Source organism: Cnephaeus nilssonii (genome assembly GCF_951640355.1).
Source record: "Cnephaeus nilssonii genome assembly, chromosome: 10".
In the NCBI taxonomy this organism is placed as follows: Eukaryota; Metazoa; Chordata; class Mammalia; order Chiroptera; family Vespertilionidae; genus Cnephaeus; species Cnephaeus nilssonii.
The window spans coordinates 64,144,716-64,161,588 of NC_137081.1; the positions used below are offsets into that span (position 1 = coordinate 64,144,716).

Consider the following 16,873-nt stretch of genomic DNA (forward strand, 5'->3'; position numbering starts at 1 on the left):
ATATATACATGTAAGTTCTTTGGTTGATAGCGAGAAAACAATTTTTAAAAATTTATCTTTATTGTTGAAAATATTACAAATGTTCCACTTTTTTCCCCCAATGACCCCCACTCCTGGCCCCTCCCCAGGCCTTCACCCCACTATTTCCTGTGTCCATGGGTTATGCATATATACATGTAAGTTCTTTGGTTGATCTCTTTCCCTCCTTCACTCCCTCCACCCCGACCCATCCCCTTCCCTTTGAGAATCCTCAGTCTGTTGCATGCTTCCATGTATCTGGATCTATTTCTTTGTCAGTTTATTTTGTTCATTAGACTCAACATATAAGTGAGATAATGTGATACCGGTTTTTCTCTGACTGGCTTATTTCATGTAGCATAATATTCTCCAGGTCCCTCCATGCTGTCTCAAAGGCTAAGAGATCCTTTTGTTTTTTTTAAATCCTCATCCGAGGATATTATTTTCATTGATTTCTAGAGAGAGTGGAAGGGAGAGACAAAGAGAGAGAAACATGGATATGAGGGAGACACATTGGTTCCCTCCCACATGCTCCCCTAATGAGGCTGGGGAACCTGGAACTTAGTTTATGCCCTTGTCCGGGAATAGAACCCGAGACCCTTCAGTCTTCAGATCGATTCTCTAACCACTGAGCAGAACCAGCAAGGGCAACATCTTTCTCTTCTACACATGCATAGTATTCCATTGTATCGCAACTCTTTTTCTCCATTTATATACTGACTAGAGGCCCGGTGCATGCAAATTCATGCACTGGAGGGCGGGAGGTCCCTCAGCCCGGCCTGCCCCCTCTCACAGTCCGGGAGCCCTCAGGGGCAGGAGGTGACCCAGTGACCAGGGGAAGGCGACGCCCCCTTCACACCTCTGCTGCCACTGCCGGCAGCGCAAGCCTCAGCCGGCCCTGGTTACCTGAGCCTCAGGCTGGCCCTGGGCGGCTGGGCAGCCGCCATCCAAGGCTTGCCTGTGCTTCAGGCAGGTCCTGGGTGGCTGGGGGGCAGAGGGGACTGGGAGACTCTGGAGGCAGGCGTGCGCCTGCCACCCCAGCAGGGCTAAGGGAACTGGGCGCTGCCATCTTGTAGCTATGGGCGCCACCATTTTGAGGGTGTGACGGTCAATTAGCATATAGGATGGGGCACTTAAGCTGTTTCTAGATCTTGGCTATTGTAAGTAATGCTATGAATATAGGGGTGCATATATTTTTTCTGATTATTGTGTCTTCTTGGGATATATTTCTAGAAGAGGGATCACTGGGGCTAATGGCAGTTTCATTTTTAATTATGTGAAGAAACTCCACACTGTTTTCCATAGTGGCTGTGCCAGTCTGCATTCCATTCAGCCGTGTCCTAAGGTTCCTTCTTCTCCACATCTTTACCAGCACCTGTTTGGTGATTTATTGATGGTAGTCATTCTGACAGGTGTGAGGTGGTACCTCATTGTTGTTTTAGTTTGCATCTCTCTGGTAAGTAGTGACATTGAGCATTTTTTATGTCTCTTGGCCATTTGTGTGTCCTCTTTGGAGAAGTGTCGATTTAGGTCCTCTGCCCATTTTTTTATTGGATTGTTTGTCTTCCTTTTGTTGAGTTTTATGAGTACTTTTATATATATTGTAAATTAACCCCTTATCAGATGTATCATTGTAAATTATGTTCTCCCATACAGTGGGCTCCCTTTCATTTTGATGCTGGTTTCTTGTGCTGTGCAGAAGCCTTTTATTTTGATGTAGTCCCATTGGTTTTTTCCTTTGTTTCTCTTGCCCTAGGTCAGTGATGGGCAACCTTTTGAGCTTGGTGTGTCAAACTTCGCTAAAAACCTGAGCATAACTCGGGTAGTGTGTCACTTTGAGGAAAAAACTAACTCCAAGACTCTAGTTGCAAATGTTTCATCCTCAGGAGCAGCAAATGTTTCATCCTTGGCATGCGGCCGCGTGTCATCAGAAATGGCTACGCGTGTCAGTGCTGACAGCGTGTCATAGGTTCGCCATCACTGTCCTAGGTGTTGTATCAGTGAAAATTTTGCTACTTGAGATGTTGGCTTTTTTGCTGTCAACATTTTCTTCAAGAATTTTTATGGTTTTACCACTTACATTTAAATCTTATCCATTTTGAAGTTATTCTTGTATATGGTGTAAGTTGGTAGTCTAGTTTCATCTTTTTACATGTACTTGTCCAATTATCACAAAACCATTTATTGAAGAGACTGTCTTTACAACATTGTATGTTCTTGCCTCCTTTATGAAATATGAGAGCATAACGGCTTGGGTCGACTTCCAGGTTCTCTATTCTATTCCATTGATCTATATGTCTGTTCTTGTGCCAGTACCAGGCTGTTTCAATTACAGTGGCTTTGTAATACAGCTTGAGATCTGATATTGTGAACCCTCCAACTTTGTTCCTTTCTCAAGATTGCTGTTGCTATTTGGGGTCCTTTTTGGTTCCACAAAAATGTTTGGAGAGTTTGTTCTAGATCTGTGAAATATGCTACTGGTATTCAATTCCATTGAATCTATAAATTGCTTTGGGTAGTATGGACATTTTAATGATGTTGATTCTATCAACCCATAAACATGGTATAATCTTCCACTTATTTATATCTCCTCTCTTTTTTCAACATTCTATCGTTTTCTGAGTAAAGATCTTTTAATTCATTGGTTAAGTTTATTTTTAAGTATCTTAACATTTTAGTTGCAATGGTAAATGGAATTGTTTTCTTGGTCTCTCTTTCTGAGAGTTCATTATAGGTATATAAAAATGCCAATAATTTCTGGGTGTTAATTTTGTATCCTTCTACATTGCCAAAATCAATTATTGAATCTAGATTTTTGGTGGAGTCTTTAAGGTTTTCTATGCGCAATATCATGTCATCTGCGATTAATGATGGTTTTACATCATACTTTCCAATTTGGATGCCTTTTAGTTTTTCTTCTTGTTCGATTGCTGTTGCTAAGACTTCCAGTACCATGTAGAATAAGAGTGGTGAAAGCAGACACTCCTGTCCTATTCCTGTTCTGAGGGGAAATGGTTTTAGTTTTTGCCCAGTGAGTATGAGGTTGGCTGTAGGTTTGTCATATATGGCCTTTATTATGTTGAGGTATAACCCCTCTAGTCGCACTTTGTTGAGAGTTTTTATCAAAAATGGGTGTTGGATTTTATAAAATATTTTTTCTCCATCTATTGATATAATCATGTGATTTTTTTTCGTTCCATTTATCTATCACATCTATTGACTTGCAAATATTTTAACAGCCTTGCATCCCCAGAATAAGTCCCACTTGGTCATGGTATATGATCTTTTTAATATACTGCTGGACCCAATTTGCTAATATTTTCTTGAGGATTTTACCACTATGTTCACCAGAGATATTGGCCTATAATTCTCTTGTACTTTCTTTATCTGGTTTTTGACTTAGGATAATATTGGCCTCGAGAAATTAGTTTGGAAGTGTTCCTTCCTCTTGAATTTTCTGGAATAGTTTGAGGAGGATAGGTGTTAGTTCTTTGAATATTTGGTAAAACTCCCCTGTGAAGCTGTCTGGGCCAGGGCTTTTTGTTGGCTGTAAGTTTCTTGATTAGTGCTTCAATTTCATCAGTTGTTATCAATTGTATTCAGGTTTTCGATTGTTCCTAATTCAGTTTTGGAAGGTTGTATTTCCCTATGAATTTGTTCATTTCATCCAGGTTGTTCAGCTTGTTGGCATACAGTTGTTCACAGTATTTGCTTACAATGCTTTGTACTTCTTTGGTGTCCTGTTACTTAACCTCTTTCATTTCTGATTTTATTTGGGTCCCCTCTCTTTGTTTCTTAATGAGTCTGGCTAAGGGTTCATCAATCTTGTTCATCTTTTCAAATAATCAGCTCTTGGTTTCACTGATCTCATATATATTTTTTAGTCTCTCTGTCATTTATTTCTGCTATGATCATTATTTTTCCTTCCTTCTACTTACTCTTGGCTTTTCTTGTTCTCTTTCTAAATCTGTAAGTTGTAGAGTTAGTTTATTAGCAATTTTTCTTGTTTCTTGTGGTAGGCCTGTAATGCTATGAACTTCCCTCTAAGGACAGCTTTTGCTGTGTCCCAAGATTTTGGATTGTTGTGCACTCATTTTCATTTGTTTCCAGGAAGTTTTTTCTTTCTTGATCTCATTGGTAAGCCATTCACTGTTTAATAATATGCTATTTAGCCTCCATGTGCTTGAATGTTTTTATTTTAGTTGATCTCTAGTTTTATGCAACCGTAATCCAAGAAGATGCTTGATATGATTTCAATCCTCTTGAATGTGTAGCGACTTCATTTGTGTTCTTGCATGTGCTGTTATCTTTGAGAACGCTCCATGTACACTTGAGAAAGAATGTATAGTCTAAAGTTCTGGGGTGAAATATTCTGTACATGTCAATTAAATGCATTTGATCTAGTGTGTCATTCAGGGTCATTGTTTCCTTGTTGATTTTTTGTCTGGAACTATCCCGTGATGTCAGGGGAGTGTTAAAGTTCCCTACTATGACTGAATTGCTGTCACTCTCTCCTTTAAGTCCCCCGGAAGATTTTTTTATATAATTGGGGGCTACTATATTGGGTACATATATATTTACCAGGGTTTATTCTTTGTTGTATCAATATACATATTGATACATATACATACATACATACATACATACATACATACATACATACATACATACATATATTTCAATCACATTTTCTTATCCATTCAGCTACCCTGTCTTTTTATTTGAATATTTAAGCAATTATTTAAGGGTATTATTGATAGATATTACCATTTTTACTCTTTATGCCTGTGTTCTGCCCTCTCTCTCTCTCTTTCATGTTACAATAGTCCTTGTAGCATTTCTTGCATTGCTGGTTTGGTGGTAATAAACTCTTAGTTGTTTTTTTCTGCAAAACACCCAATTTCTTTAATTATTAGTGACAGCCTTGCTGGATAGAGTAGTCTTGGATTCAGTCCCTTGCTTTTCATTATTTTCCATACTTCATATCATTCTCTTCTGGCCTTAAGTATTTCTTAAGCTGACAGTCTAATGGGAGCTCCTTTGTAGGAAACTTTCTGTCTTTCTCTTGCAGCTTTTAAGATTCTTCGTGTCTTTAACATCTGCCATTTTAATTATGATGTGTCTTGGTATGGGTCTTTTTGGGTTCATCTTTATTGGGACTCTGTGTGTTTCCTGGACTTGTGTAACTTTTTTTTCCACCAGATTAGGGAAGTTTTCTGTCATTATTTCTTCAAAGAGGTTCTCTATTCCTTGTTCAGATTCTTCTCCTTCTGGTACCCCTATTATATGAACGTTGTTACATTTCATGGTGTCCCAAAGCTCCCTTAAACTCCTGCTTTTAATATTGTTTTCCAATTGCAGCTCTGAATGGGTATTTTTTTCTACCTTCTCTTCTAATTTGCTGATTCAGTCCTTAGCTTCTTCTAATCTGTTGTTGAATCCTTCCAGGATATTCTTTTTATTTTTTAATTTTATAAATCTTTATTGTTTAGATTATTACAATTATTCCTCTTTTTCCCTCCCCATAGCTCCCCTTCTCCCAGTTCCCACCCACTCTGCCCTTACCTCCCCCTCACTGTCCTCATCCTTAGGTGTACGATTTTTGTCCAGTCTCTTCCCACACTCCCCACACCCCTTTCCCCCTGAGAATTATCAGTCCACTCCCTTTTCCCCTGAGAATTATCAGTCCACTCCCTTTCTATGCCCGATTCTATTATATTCACGTTTTCACCAGTTTATTCTGTTCATCAGATTTTTAATTCACTTGATTTTTCAATTCACTTGTTGATAGATATGTATTTGTTGTTCATAATTGTTATCTTTACCTTTTTCTTCTTCTTCCTCTTCTTTAAGAATACCTTTCAGCATTTCATATAATACTGGTTTGGTGTTGATGAACTCCTTTAGCTTTTTCTTATCTGTGAAGCTCTTTATCTGACCTTCAATTCTGAATGAGCTTAGCTGGGTAGAGTAATCTTGGTTGTAGGTTCTTGCTATTCATCACTTTGAATATTTCTTGACACTCGTGTCTGGCCTGCATAGTTTCTGTTGAGAAACCAGCTGATAATCATATGGGTGCTCCCTTGTAGGTAATTAACTGTTTTTCTCTTGCTGCTTTTAATATTCTCTTTGTCTTTTGCTCTTGGCATTTTAATTATGATGTGTCTTGGTGTGGTCCTCTTTGGATTCCTTTTGTTTGGGGTTCTGTGCGCTTCCTGGACTTGTAAGTCTATTTCTTTCACCAGGTGGGGGACGTTTTCTGTTTTTATTTCTTCAAATAGGTTTTCAGTATCTTGCTCTCTCTCTTCTTCTGGCACCCCCATAATTCTGATGTTGGTACGCTTGAAGTTGTCCCAGAGGCTTCTTATACTATCTTCAAATTTTTGGATTCTTTTTGCTTTCCCGGTTGAGTGTTTTTTGCTTCTTTGTATTTCAAATCTTTGACTTGATTCTTGCATTCCTCTGGTCTGCTGTTGGGTCTCTGTATAACATTTTTTATTTCAGTCAGTGTATGTTTAATTTCTAGTTGGTCCTTTTTCATATCCTCGAGGGTCTCGCTAAATTTATCGGCCTTTTCTAGGAAATTCTTGAAAAACCTTATAACCGTGGTTTTGAACTCTATATCCAGTCATTTGTTTTCCTCCATTTCTTTCGTTTGTGATCTGTTTGTCTCCGCATTTTCGCTGCTTCCCTGAGTTGGTAGGGTGGCTTTGTGTGGTAGGTGTCCTATAGGGCCCAGTGGCTCAGCCTCCCCAGTTACCTGAGGTGGACACTCTTGGTGCACCCCTTTGTGGACTGTGTGTACAGCCTTGTTGTAGTTAAGTCTTGATTCTTGTTGGTATCACTGGGAGGAATTGACCTCCAGGCCAACTGGTTGTGAGGATCAGCTGTGTCTACACCGGGAGAACTTCTGTGATGGAGACAGCCTTATGAGACAAGACTTGGAAAATTGCAAAAGCCTCTGTGCTCAACTTGGATGGGGTGGAGTCTCAGGGCTGAGCAGTCAGTCTTGGCTTCCCATCAGCCCTGCCCTATGAGGCCCCTGCGTCTCAGTGTCCCTTGGTAATCGCTGCAAGCACCTCTGAGAGAAAGCCGCCCTCGAGTTTCGCCCGCTGCCAGACAGTCCAGTTTCTCCTCCAATGAATCTGGATTCCCAGATTCTCGCCCAGGACTGGAGTTCAGTGCAGTCGGGAGCTTCCGGTTCCCTCCAGCTAGAGAAAGCCAGCAGCACACTCAGCAGTCAGTCCTCTCTGCGCGCCCTTGCGCCTCCAGACCACTGTCTTTCGCGGCTCCCCTAAGTTTCTGACTGACAGTCCAGATTCCCCCCGTATGAGCCTGGGTCCCCAGGGGCTCTCCTGGAACTGGGGTTCAGTGCAGTCGGATCTGGGGTTCAGTGCAGTCGGGAGCTTCTGACTCCTTCCCGCTAGGGAAAGCCAGCGGCAACCTCAGCAGTCAGTCCTCTCTGCGTGTCTACAGACCCCTGCCTTCCGTGGGTCCCCTGAGTTTCCGTGTGCCTCTCTCTCTACCTGACAGTCCAGATTCCCCCCGTATGAGCCTGGGTCCACAAAGTCTTGCCTGGAACTGGGGTTTAGTGCAGTCGGAACTGGGGTTTAGTGCAGTCGGGAGCTTCCTTCTCTCTCCCGCCAGAGAAAGCCAGCCAGGCACTCAGCCGCCCTTCCTCTCTGCGCACGTCTCCGTACCTCAGCCTTTTGCAGCTCCTCTGATTCTCCGTTTTTCTTTGCTTCTAGTTGTAGAATTTGCAGTCAGCCAGCTTTCCTGTGGTTCTGGATGATGTCCTTTTTGTCTTTTAGTTGTTTTGAAATTGTGCGAGGCAGCAGTTTAGGTGTTTACTTATGCCGCCATCTTGGTTTCTCCTTCCAGGGTATTCTTTACTTCTACTATTGTTAGTCTTCATTTTGATTCTTAATCATTGCTTCATCTCGTTTCATGTTGGTGTAGTTCTCATTAGTTCCTTAAAATTCTTATTAGTTGTTTGTAGGTCTCCCTAAGTTCTTTGAGCACCCTTATAACCATTCCTTTAATTCTTTATCTAACCACTTGCTTGCCTCTATTTCATTTAGTTACCTTTCTGGCAAGTCCTCCTTTTCTCTCATTTGGGGTTGTTTCTTTTGTCTCCCCATTTTAGCAGTTCATTAGTCCGGGGCACTGTTTGAGGTGGACAGGGTCATGGGGTCTGGCCTGTGCATTCAGAGTTAACTGATTGTGCTGGGTCGCTGTGGCAGGTCCGTGATTCTGGGGCTGTCAGGTCACATCTACTGGTAGATATCAGGCAGTAGGGGCACTGGGTCAGGCACAGTTGGTCGTGGTGGCAGGGCCAGGTGCACCATGTCAAAGCAGTGGGTTCAGTCATCCAGGGGCATGAGGTCGGGTATTCTGGGTTGGGGTAGCAGCTCCCTGTGTCCAGGCAGCCCATGTGTGAAGGTGGCAGGGCAGGCCTAGTGCTGCTCAGCTGGTGATAATGATGGGTCAGGCCAGATGCTGCTCCACTGGTGAAGGGGTTGGGCTGGGTGATGCTTCACTGGTGGAGGGGTTCGGCTGGGTTGGGCGCTGCTCCACCGGCAGAGGGGGTGAGCTGAGTACTGCTGTGCTGGTAGAAGTGGGGTTGGTTGGATGCCCTGCTCTTCAATATGGAAAACAATGATTTTAATCACTAAAATATAATCATCTTGGATTTTTTAATAAACAACATTATAAACGTTTTTGTATTCCTACATCTTTTACATCACTTCTGTTATCCATTTCAGCCTCCTCTGAACAACCATGACACGTACTGTCAAACATAGAAAATAAAGCAAATCTGACCAAGGTCCTATGCAGTCCAGTTCATTCCACCCAAAGCAAACTTTATTGCTTGCCAAACACAGCATTTTGTTGGAGGTTTTAGAAATCAGTACCTGCCACAGAGCCCTTTCTTAACTTGGGCCTCCCTCTATCGGGATTATCTTCAAAGATGGGTTGAATTTGGAAAGCCAGGATATCCAGTGTCACCAGAAGCAATTCTCTAGCTCTGTTCCCAGAGCCCAAAGGTCTTGGATGATTCTTTGTATCGTGCGTGCATGAGTGTGTGTGTGTGTGTGTGTGTGTTAACCTATGCACATGTGCACATGTACTGGAATGAGAATTGTTTTTAAAGGCTTACCTAATATTGTCACCCTACTGGCTTTCCCCCCTAATATCTTTGATTGATAGAACTGAAAAGTGGTTTTCTTTGTTTTTACAAATATTAGATCAGAGGCCTTTCTAAATGCTAATAAAATTCACTCCTTTTTACTGGAGCTCCACACTAAAGTAAAATTATAAAATGTGTTTTTATTATTCTAATGGCTCTTTTCTTCAATCTCTTTCCTCTTCCTGGCACCTTCCCTCATCCCCATGCACAGTAGTCTTCACTATTTAAGCAACTCTGCCAGGCCAAACCAGAAAAATGTCATAGCAGGTGTTTGCATCTGTCTTTCACATCCAGATCTCCCTTTTCTATCAGCAGACAACCTATCATCTATCCTGCAATTTATCCATCAAAAAAAGAAACATTTTATTCTCCCTGCTGATTCTATTATCAACCACACATGAATGGTAATGGATTTTTTTAATGCACACCAATATTTGCATCTTATAACAATGAGGCATGACTGAGTAGAATATGTAAGTAAACCAGGCACCTTGTAGAGCCAGATGGCCTGGGTTTTAATTCTGACTCTCTCTCTTGCTGGTTGCACTACCTTGAGCTCTTTACATAATCTTCCTTTACAAAGGAGGCAAAGCCCTGGCCAGTTTTTCTCAGTGGATAGTGTATGGGCCCATGGACTGAATGATCCAGGTTTGTTTGCCGGTCAGGGCATGTACCTGGGTTGCAGGCCCAATCCTGACCCTGGTCATGCATGTGCAGGAGGCAGCCAATCGATGTGTCTCACATCGATGTTTCTCCCCCCACTACTTCTACTCTCTCTAAAAATCAATGGGAAAAATATTCCCTGGTAAACATTAACAATATCAACAAAATATATGTATTACCTGCCTCATAAGATTCCTTTGTGTTTTAACCCTTTGTAGCCATAAGTGTCTACCGACGCAAGTGGCGGACCTTCCCCACATGCCACACACGTCTATAGCCACAAACCTCACATATCAACTCTGGCCGCCCAATTTTAAAATCAGACTTGTTAGTGACATCTCTGGGTTTGTAAAGAAAATTATGGTAACTTAAATTCGTAAATATTCCAGCACATATGGAAGAAATTCCAATATTGATACATAGGGCTGCCACTCAGACACGCGAGAGATAAATCAACACTGCGTCACTTGAGATTTGTGTTTTCATGAATTTCATACCTAAAATGGTAAACATAGTGTGCATTCTTCATTATTATTATTTTTTAATAGATTTTGTCTTTGGCGCATCAACAAAATTTAGTATTTTTTTCAAGGCTTTTTGTGTTGAAGGTTTATTTTTATTTTGTGCTCGCTTTTGTTGATATTTCCATAGAATTGAAAATTATCATTTTATTATTGAATTTATTGTTATATTATACTAGGAGCCCAGCGTGCTTCAAAATCACACGGCGCCGCCCACCCGAGTTGCCGGTCTGGCCCTGCCTTGCTCCCCCGGCCCCGCAGCAGCCGCGGTCGCTGCCGGTCCAGCCCCGCCTCCCTCTCTCTGGCCTTTGAAGCAGCCATGGCCACTGCTGATCAGGCCCTCCCCCAGTGCGGGCACGCAGAGGCCCCTGCCACCCCACCCCCGACGCTGCACGCGCAACCTCCTCCTGTCCGGTCGACCCATTATGGCACCCTGGTTAATTAGCATATTTCTCTATTTTATATATATAGATCGTGCAAATAAAATTCAATCCCCATAAACGGCATCAGATGAAGAAATAATCGAGCCAAGCACCTCCCAAGAAGAAGACATTCTTTATTCAACTCCAAAGTCAGATGATTTTTTAAATTGTATTCAAAATATCGTGGCGTGTGGGGATGGTTTCCGTTTTGGACGTGTGGCAATTAACTGGTTAACATATGTAAACACTAGGGATGTGGGCAAAATCAGGAAATGTTAAATATTTCATAATGCTTTTAACCCATAACTGTAGAAAAAAAATTTTAGTCTATTAAAATTTTCAGGAAATAAGCATATGAGAAAATATTTTTATAGATAGGCAGTTCATGAAATTATATTACTGGGGTCAGATGGGAAGAAAATTTAGTCTTTTATGATCGACAGGGAGGCAGATAAGATGCTAAAAGGTGTCAACTCTCAAGGCAGTGTGTTGTCACTGAAGAATCTTCCTGGAGATGCTAGTTGCTAAGTGAATGTGTTGAAGGCCTAATTCTGGCAACTCCTATGAGCACAACCAGGTGTGCTGCTGGGTTATATCACAGTATCTTCTTTGTGTGGCCCTACAGGAGATTTCTGAATGCTTCAGTACCAGGAAACATGCACTGAAATATGCACCTTAAGAACAACATTACTTTTTGCTTTGTCATTAGTTACATCATGCCTAAAATATGTAACAGTATGCATCAAATTTACCTCTTACTATACTATCTTTATTTTCTCCCTGATTTCTTTTAACCCTGGTCTTTAATATATTACACTGTATTTTACTCAATCACCTCAAACAACTTTTTTTTCATAGTGGACATAAATAAATGCATATAGGCCCAAGGGGCACTCTCCTTGTACCCAAACTTCTTCGGTCTCTCTATCCCAGACTGCCAAATGATTATTTTGTTTTTGCCCAAAACACCTTGCATTATCTTAATATTTAATATTTTCTGAGTTCTGGAGTTCTTCCTCCTTCCTGGATTAGTAGGTACCCAGATAATGGTCGACCATTTCAGCCCTAGGATCCACATTCACAGCTTTATCCAAAGTTAGGAGGGTCAGCTCAATCTTGAGAAGAGAGGAAACTAATTAAAGGTACCTATCAGAATGTGGACCTTCAGTGCCAGGCCTTGCCAAATGTCCCTGTTATAATCCCTCTAATTACCCCAAATCGGAATCCAGCCTCACCTGGAATGTGATTCTCCACAAATTTGATACAATCAGCTTTTGTACTTGTGACTGTTTTTCTAGCATTTATTTAAAAGTGTGATGTTATCTAATAGGACTTGTGCTCAATTTTACTTAATACATACCCTAGTGACATTTTTACAAGAAAATGATGTTCCTACAATGCATCCTTTTCACTAAGAAGTTTTACTATATAAACAAAACAATGCTCTTCATTTGGGATATTTTTCAACTCTTTCTAATCAAAACATGTTTGTCCTGCCAGTACTAAGGGTCAATTATCATCATTTTTGTTTCATGAGAATAGAAAAGGACATTCCAAGATAATGAGATTGAAGATGGGTGTTAGGCCAACATCTGTCTCCCTTTTGCTAAAAATCGAGTATACTAGACAGGTTCACTTTACATTAAATAAGTGGGATTTTTCTTCTTTTCCCAGTGTATACTGGTCAGCTTTATCAGACTGAGAAGGAGCCAGCTTCAAGTGTACTGAGGTGTATAGTAGAGTATACACACAGGCACTTTGCCAGGGTTTAAGATCTTGGCCAGAGATATAAAACAGCAGAATTCAATTTACTTTGAGAGAGTTCCTCTCCCTGTCTAACAGATAACAAGAGGGTGCTACCCTACGTATCCTTTCCCCTTGAATTATCCACACAACAGATTTCTCAATTTCACTGTACACACCAATAATTTTATTCTTATATTTGATTCTGCATACAATTTTGAGTTCTACAAGATGGATGTCAAAAAAATGCCCTGATGTGCATGCTTTTATCCACACCATCCATCCATTCACTCACTCATTTATTTATTCAGCATATAATTACATATCTAACCACATGCTAGGTATTATACTAGGCAGTGAAATGAAAGAAAAAAATTCCCCTGATCTCAATGAGCATTATGCCTGTTGAGCAACAGAGGGCAACAATCACAACTGAAAGCAGTCAATGCCACACTGAGGGTGGAAACATGGCACATGAGAGCTTGAGGTAAATAGTGCCAAACACTTAATGGGTCAGAAAAAGGCTCTTAAAGGTAATCCTAAAGACGAGATTTGGAGAACAAGTTATGTTTTAACAAGTGGAGGAGAAAAGTAAAGGGCTATGTGAAGCCATGGAGGCATTAGAAAATAAGACATAAGACATAAGACAGTTGCAAGGAGCTCATTATTGTAGCTGAAAGTATGAAGACAGGAATTGGGGGTGTGGGGTGTTGGGACTATAGGGACTATATGGTGAGTGAGTTGAAGCTTCTGTTCCTCAGGAGCTTAGAGTCAAGAGAAGGAAACTCTCTCCAAAAGGTCATTTCAGTAAGGTTGGTGTCACAGTGAAAAAACACACAGGGAACTGTGGCCGGACAGGCACAACAAATGTTAAAATGTTATCCTATTCACAACAGAGAGTCTTTGAAAAATTCTAAATGGGTAATGATTACAACGGTGGTTGCGTGGACAACGGACTGGAAGGCATGAAGCTAGAGCAGAAGGACCATAAAAGAGGTTTCTGCCAAAGCCCAGGCAAGCAATACGATAGGCCTGCACTAGGCCACCTTACTGTGGCAATTTTGCAATGTCTTTTTCTAGCCAGGCTAATGGGGATTCTTTCAAATCTATTACTTAAAGAAGAAAAAGAAAAAATCCAGAGCAATATTATCTGAAGTTTCTTGCATTTAAGGACTTAAAAGGAGTTATATAAAAAATACTTTTTAAGCTTTCCTGTAAAAAAAACACCTAAATAACAAAAGATTCCGTTTTACTACAGATAACCTTAAAGCCAATAATAATCACAAAGATAAGCAAATTGTGGAAAATCAATTTGATAAAAAAGTAGTATACATTGAAAATGAAAATAAGAGACTATGTAATATAAAAACTTGAGAAATTTAAAAAAACGTAAGTAGAAAAGCAGAATAAAAAATTATATGTATAGTATGAAATTGCATAGTATGTAGAATATATATGCTGATAGACTAAAAGGTTAAAATAATTTTCTGTTATTTTTATTCAAATTATTTTTTTACAATAATAGAATAAAATGAAATGAAATGAAAAACAAACACCAATACAAAATCAATGTTTACTGAATCCTGGATGGGCCTGACCTGGATAGTTACACCCAATTTCTTGCTTCTTGGTTTCCTAGAATAGATTTTACAAATAGTCCTATTGTCTGGCTATACTGTTATTAAAATAAAATAAAAAATACTTTAGCTTGACAAATTTTTAAAATTCCTCGTGTGAACAGCTATCTCCTTCCTGATCCAAAGATAAGGCAAATTCAATAAGCTAATGGAACTCAAAATGAAAAAACACAGAGGAAACATATCACAAATAATGTTTGAATATGTGTTTTTCTTGAATGCTTCAGAGAAAAAAAAGTCTCTAGAAAATGGTTATGACACCTAACGGACTTATAAAAGTCATTTAAAAACAATTGAATCAGTCAACAAACATGCCATTTATTGAGCATCTATAATTCATGCACTTTATTCTAAAGATACAAAAACAAAAGAAAACAAAGTCTTCTGTCCTCAAGGAACTCACAGTCTAAAAGGAGAGAAAGAATGGCTGCAAATAACTGCAATGACATATGGTGAATCCTCTAATAGAAGTATGTACAAAATACTGAGATAAGCAAAGAAGATAGGTAGAATGAGAAAAGTGGGTAAACTTTATAAGTGAGTTAGGTCTTAAGTGAGCTATAAGAAGGGAAAGAAGACTTGAATAGTACATGCAAGGAATTGTGAAATGTAAAGCAAGGCACATGTGTATAATTTTGAGTTAGTCCCTGTGGTGCAGAGAGTAAGGGAAAGAACCAGAAAATGAGGTTAACAGAGCTGTCAGGAAATAAATCACAAAGTAGCTTGTTTTCAAAATGGAGAACCTGACTATTACTAAATTCTGTCAAAAAACATCAACTACAAATGCACCATGACTTTATGTACAGTAAGAAAGAAAAAAAAACAAAACTTTATGCTGGAGTCTATTAGGAGACTTCATAGTATATTCCTACATAAAGCTGCATGCACTACACCAAAGGGCAACAACCTCAGTGTAAGGTCAGAAAATAAACTGGTCATGCAGAAAGGAAAAGCAAAGAACTCTGCATTTCTCTACTTGCGCTTAGGTGGAAGGAAGGAGAAAATCTCCCCCTGAGAACTAAACTCCAAGCAGGTCTGTAGTCTGAACTAAAGTTACCAGTGTGGTACAAAAACAAACAAACAAAACAAGCAAGCCAAGAATTTAAAATGCTCTCAGACTGGCAAGTGTCTTCAGATGCCTGGCAGAAACAAATGTAAATTCTCTTTAGTTAAACCAAACTTCAATCCAGGTCAATAACAATTTAAAAATGCAATCTCATTTCAAAGATGACAAGTGAAAAAATATTCATCTTAGAATCTACGTAAAAAACAGATCATATAGTCTTGTGACTATAAATCTGAAGATGTTTCAGAATTACTTGAGGAACTGCTAAAACATTCTTTGTAACAGTTGCATACCATAGATTCTTAAGACAGGTAGGCCTAAACAGAATGCTGGTATCTCTATTCTAACAAACTACCCGAGGGTGTGTGTGTGTGCGTGCACTATTAGACAAGACAGTAGCATGTCTGTGAGGAGTTGGTTGAAAACTCCTACTATCCTATATAATAAAACCGTTGTATGCACATTGTCCCCTTGACTGGAGATCTGGGAGTTTGACCAGGGGTTAAGCTGGCTCGGGGAAGGGAGGGAGGCCCTGGCCAGCAGCAGTGGCAGGCAGCCGGGGGAAGGGAGGGAGGTCTCAGCTGGAGGCGGCAGGCGGCCAGGAGAAGGGAGGAAGTGCCTGGCCGGCAGCTGCTAGGGACCCTACCAGTGCACAAATTTTATGCACTGGGCCTCTAGTAGACAATAAAGAACAGTAGGATTTAGACTGACACTTCGGGAAGACACTCTGATGCTGATGGACTTTGTGAATAGATAAATTAGAAAAGGGTAAGGACAGAAGATGGGGGGGTAGTAATATAATAATTAGGAGGTTATTAAAAGAGGCAAGAGATGGTGATCATTTAACTAATAATAATGGAAAGAAACATGAGTGTATCAAGGAGGCAGAATTAGAATTTTATAAAAACTAGTGCTATACAGAATCCTACACTACATTAATATCAAATGCTCCAAATGCAACTAACACTCAAACTGATCTCCAAGTTCAGATATAAGCACAGAGAGATTGTATTATTTAATGTTTTACATTTCTACTAATCACTATATATAAACTGAAAAATTTAAATCTCTATGGGCAAGAGAGAGAAAGGATTTTAAATTACAAACAGAAAATAATGAATTAAAAAACTTACGCTGAATATGAATGAACTGTTTTGGTTGTTTAAACTCTCCTTTGTACAAGCGATTGTAATAGTTGACGTTGCTCTCTGCCTCAGGAACTGGAATGACCATGCTCTCTTTTTTCTCTCTAAACACTTGCTGTGCTGAAATAGCTCGCTGTAAGTGATGTTCCTGGAAAATGTAAAGTAGGCAACATAAGTTGTTTTAATAATGTTAATTTAACGCATAATTATATTTGAATCTTACTTGGTTTAATAATAGCAAGGTGTTTTAAGAATCAATTATAAATAGTTCCTTTGCCACAAAATTAGAGAAAACATTGGCACTGCCCTCCTTTAATACTGGTAGTTCATACTTAAATGTCACCTTAGATGATTACAATTTTAATAAATAGAATTTTTAAAGATTAAATATATACATATTCACAAACCAGTATTTAACATCTTAATTACAAGAAAATTGAGCCCTTGTTTGCTAAAGTGACTGAGGTG

The 16,873-nt window shown here is 39.8% G+C and overlaps 1 protein-coding gene across 1 annotated transcript in view; it reads right to left on the reverse strand.

Annotated features, from left to right (window-relative positions):
* The window catches only part of EPC2 (enhancer of polycomb homolog 2), a 134,133-nt gene that overhangs the window by 76,166 nt on the left and 41,094 nt on the right, over positions 1-16,873 (reverse strand). The window contains exon 2 of the mRNA XM_079783244.1: positions 16,394-16,553. Coding sequence (XP_079639370.1) covers positions 16,394-16,553 — 160 coding nt within the window. The remainder of the gene's footprint in view (positions 1-16,393; positions 16,554-16,873) is intronic.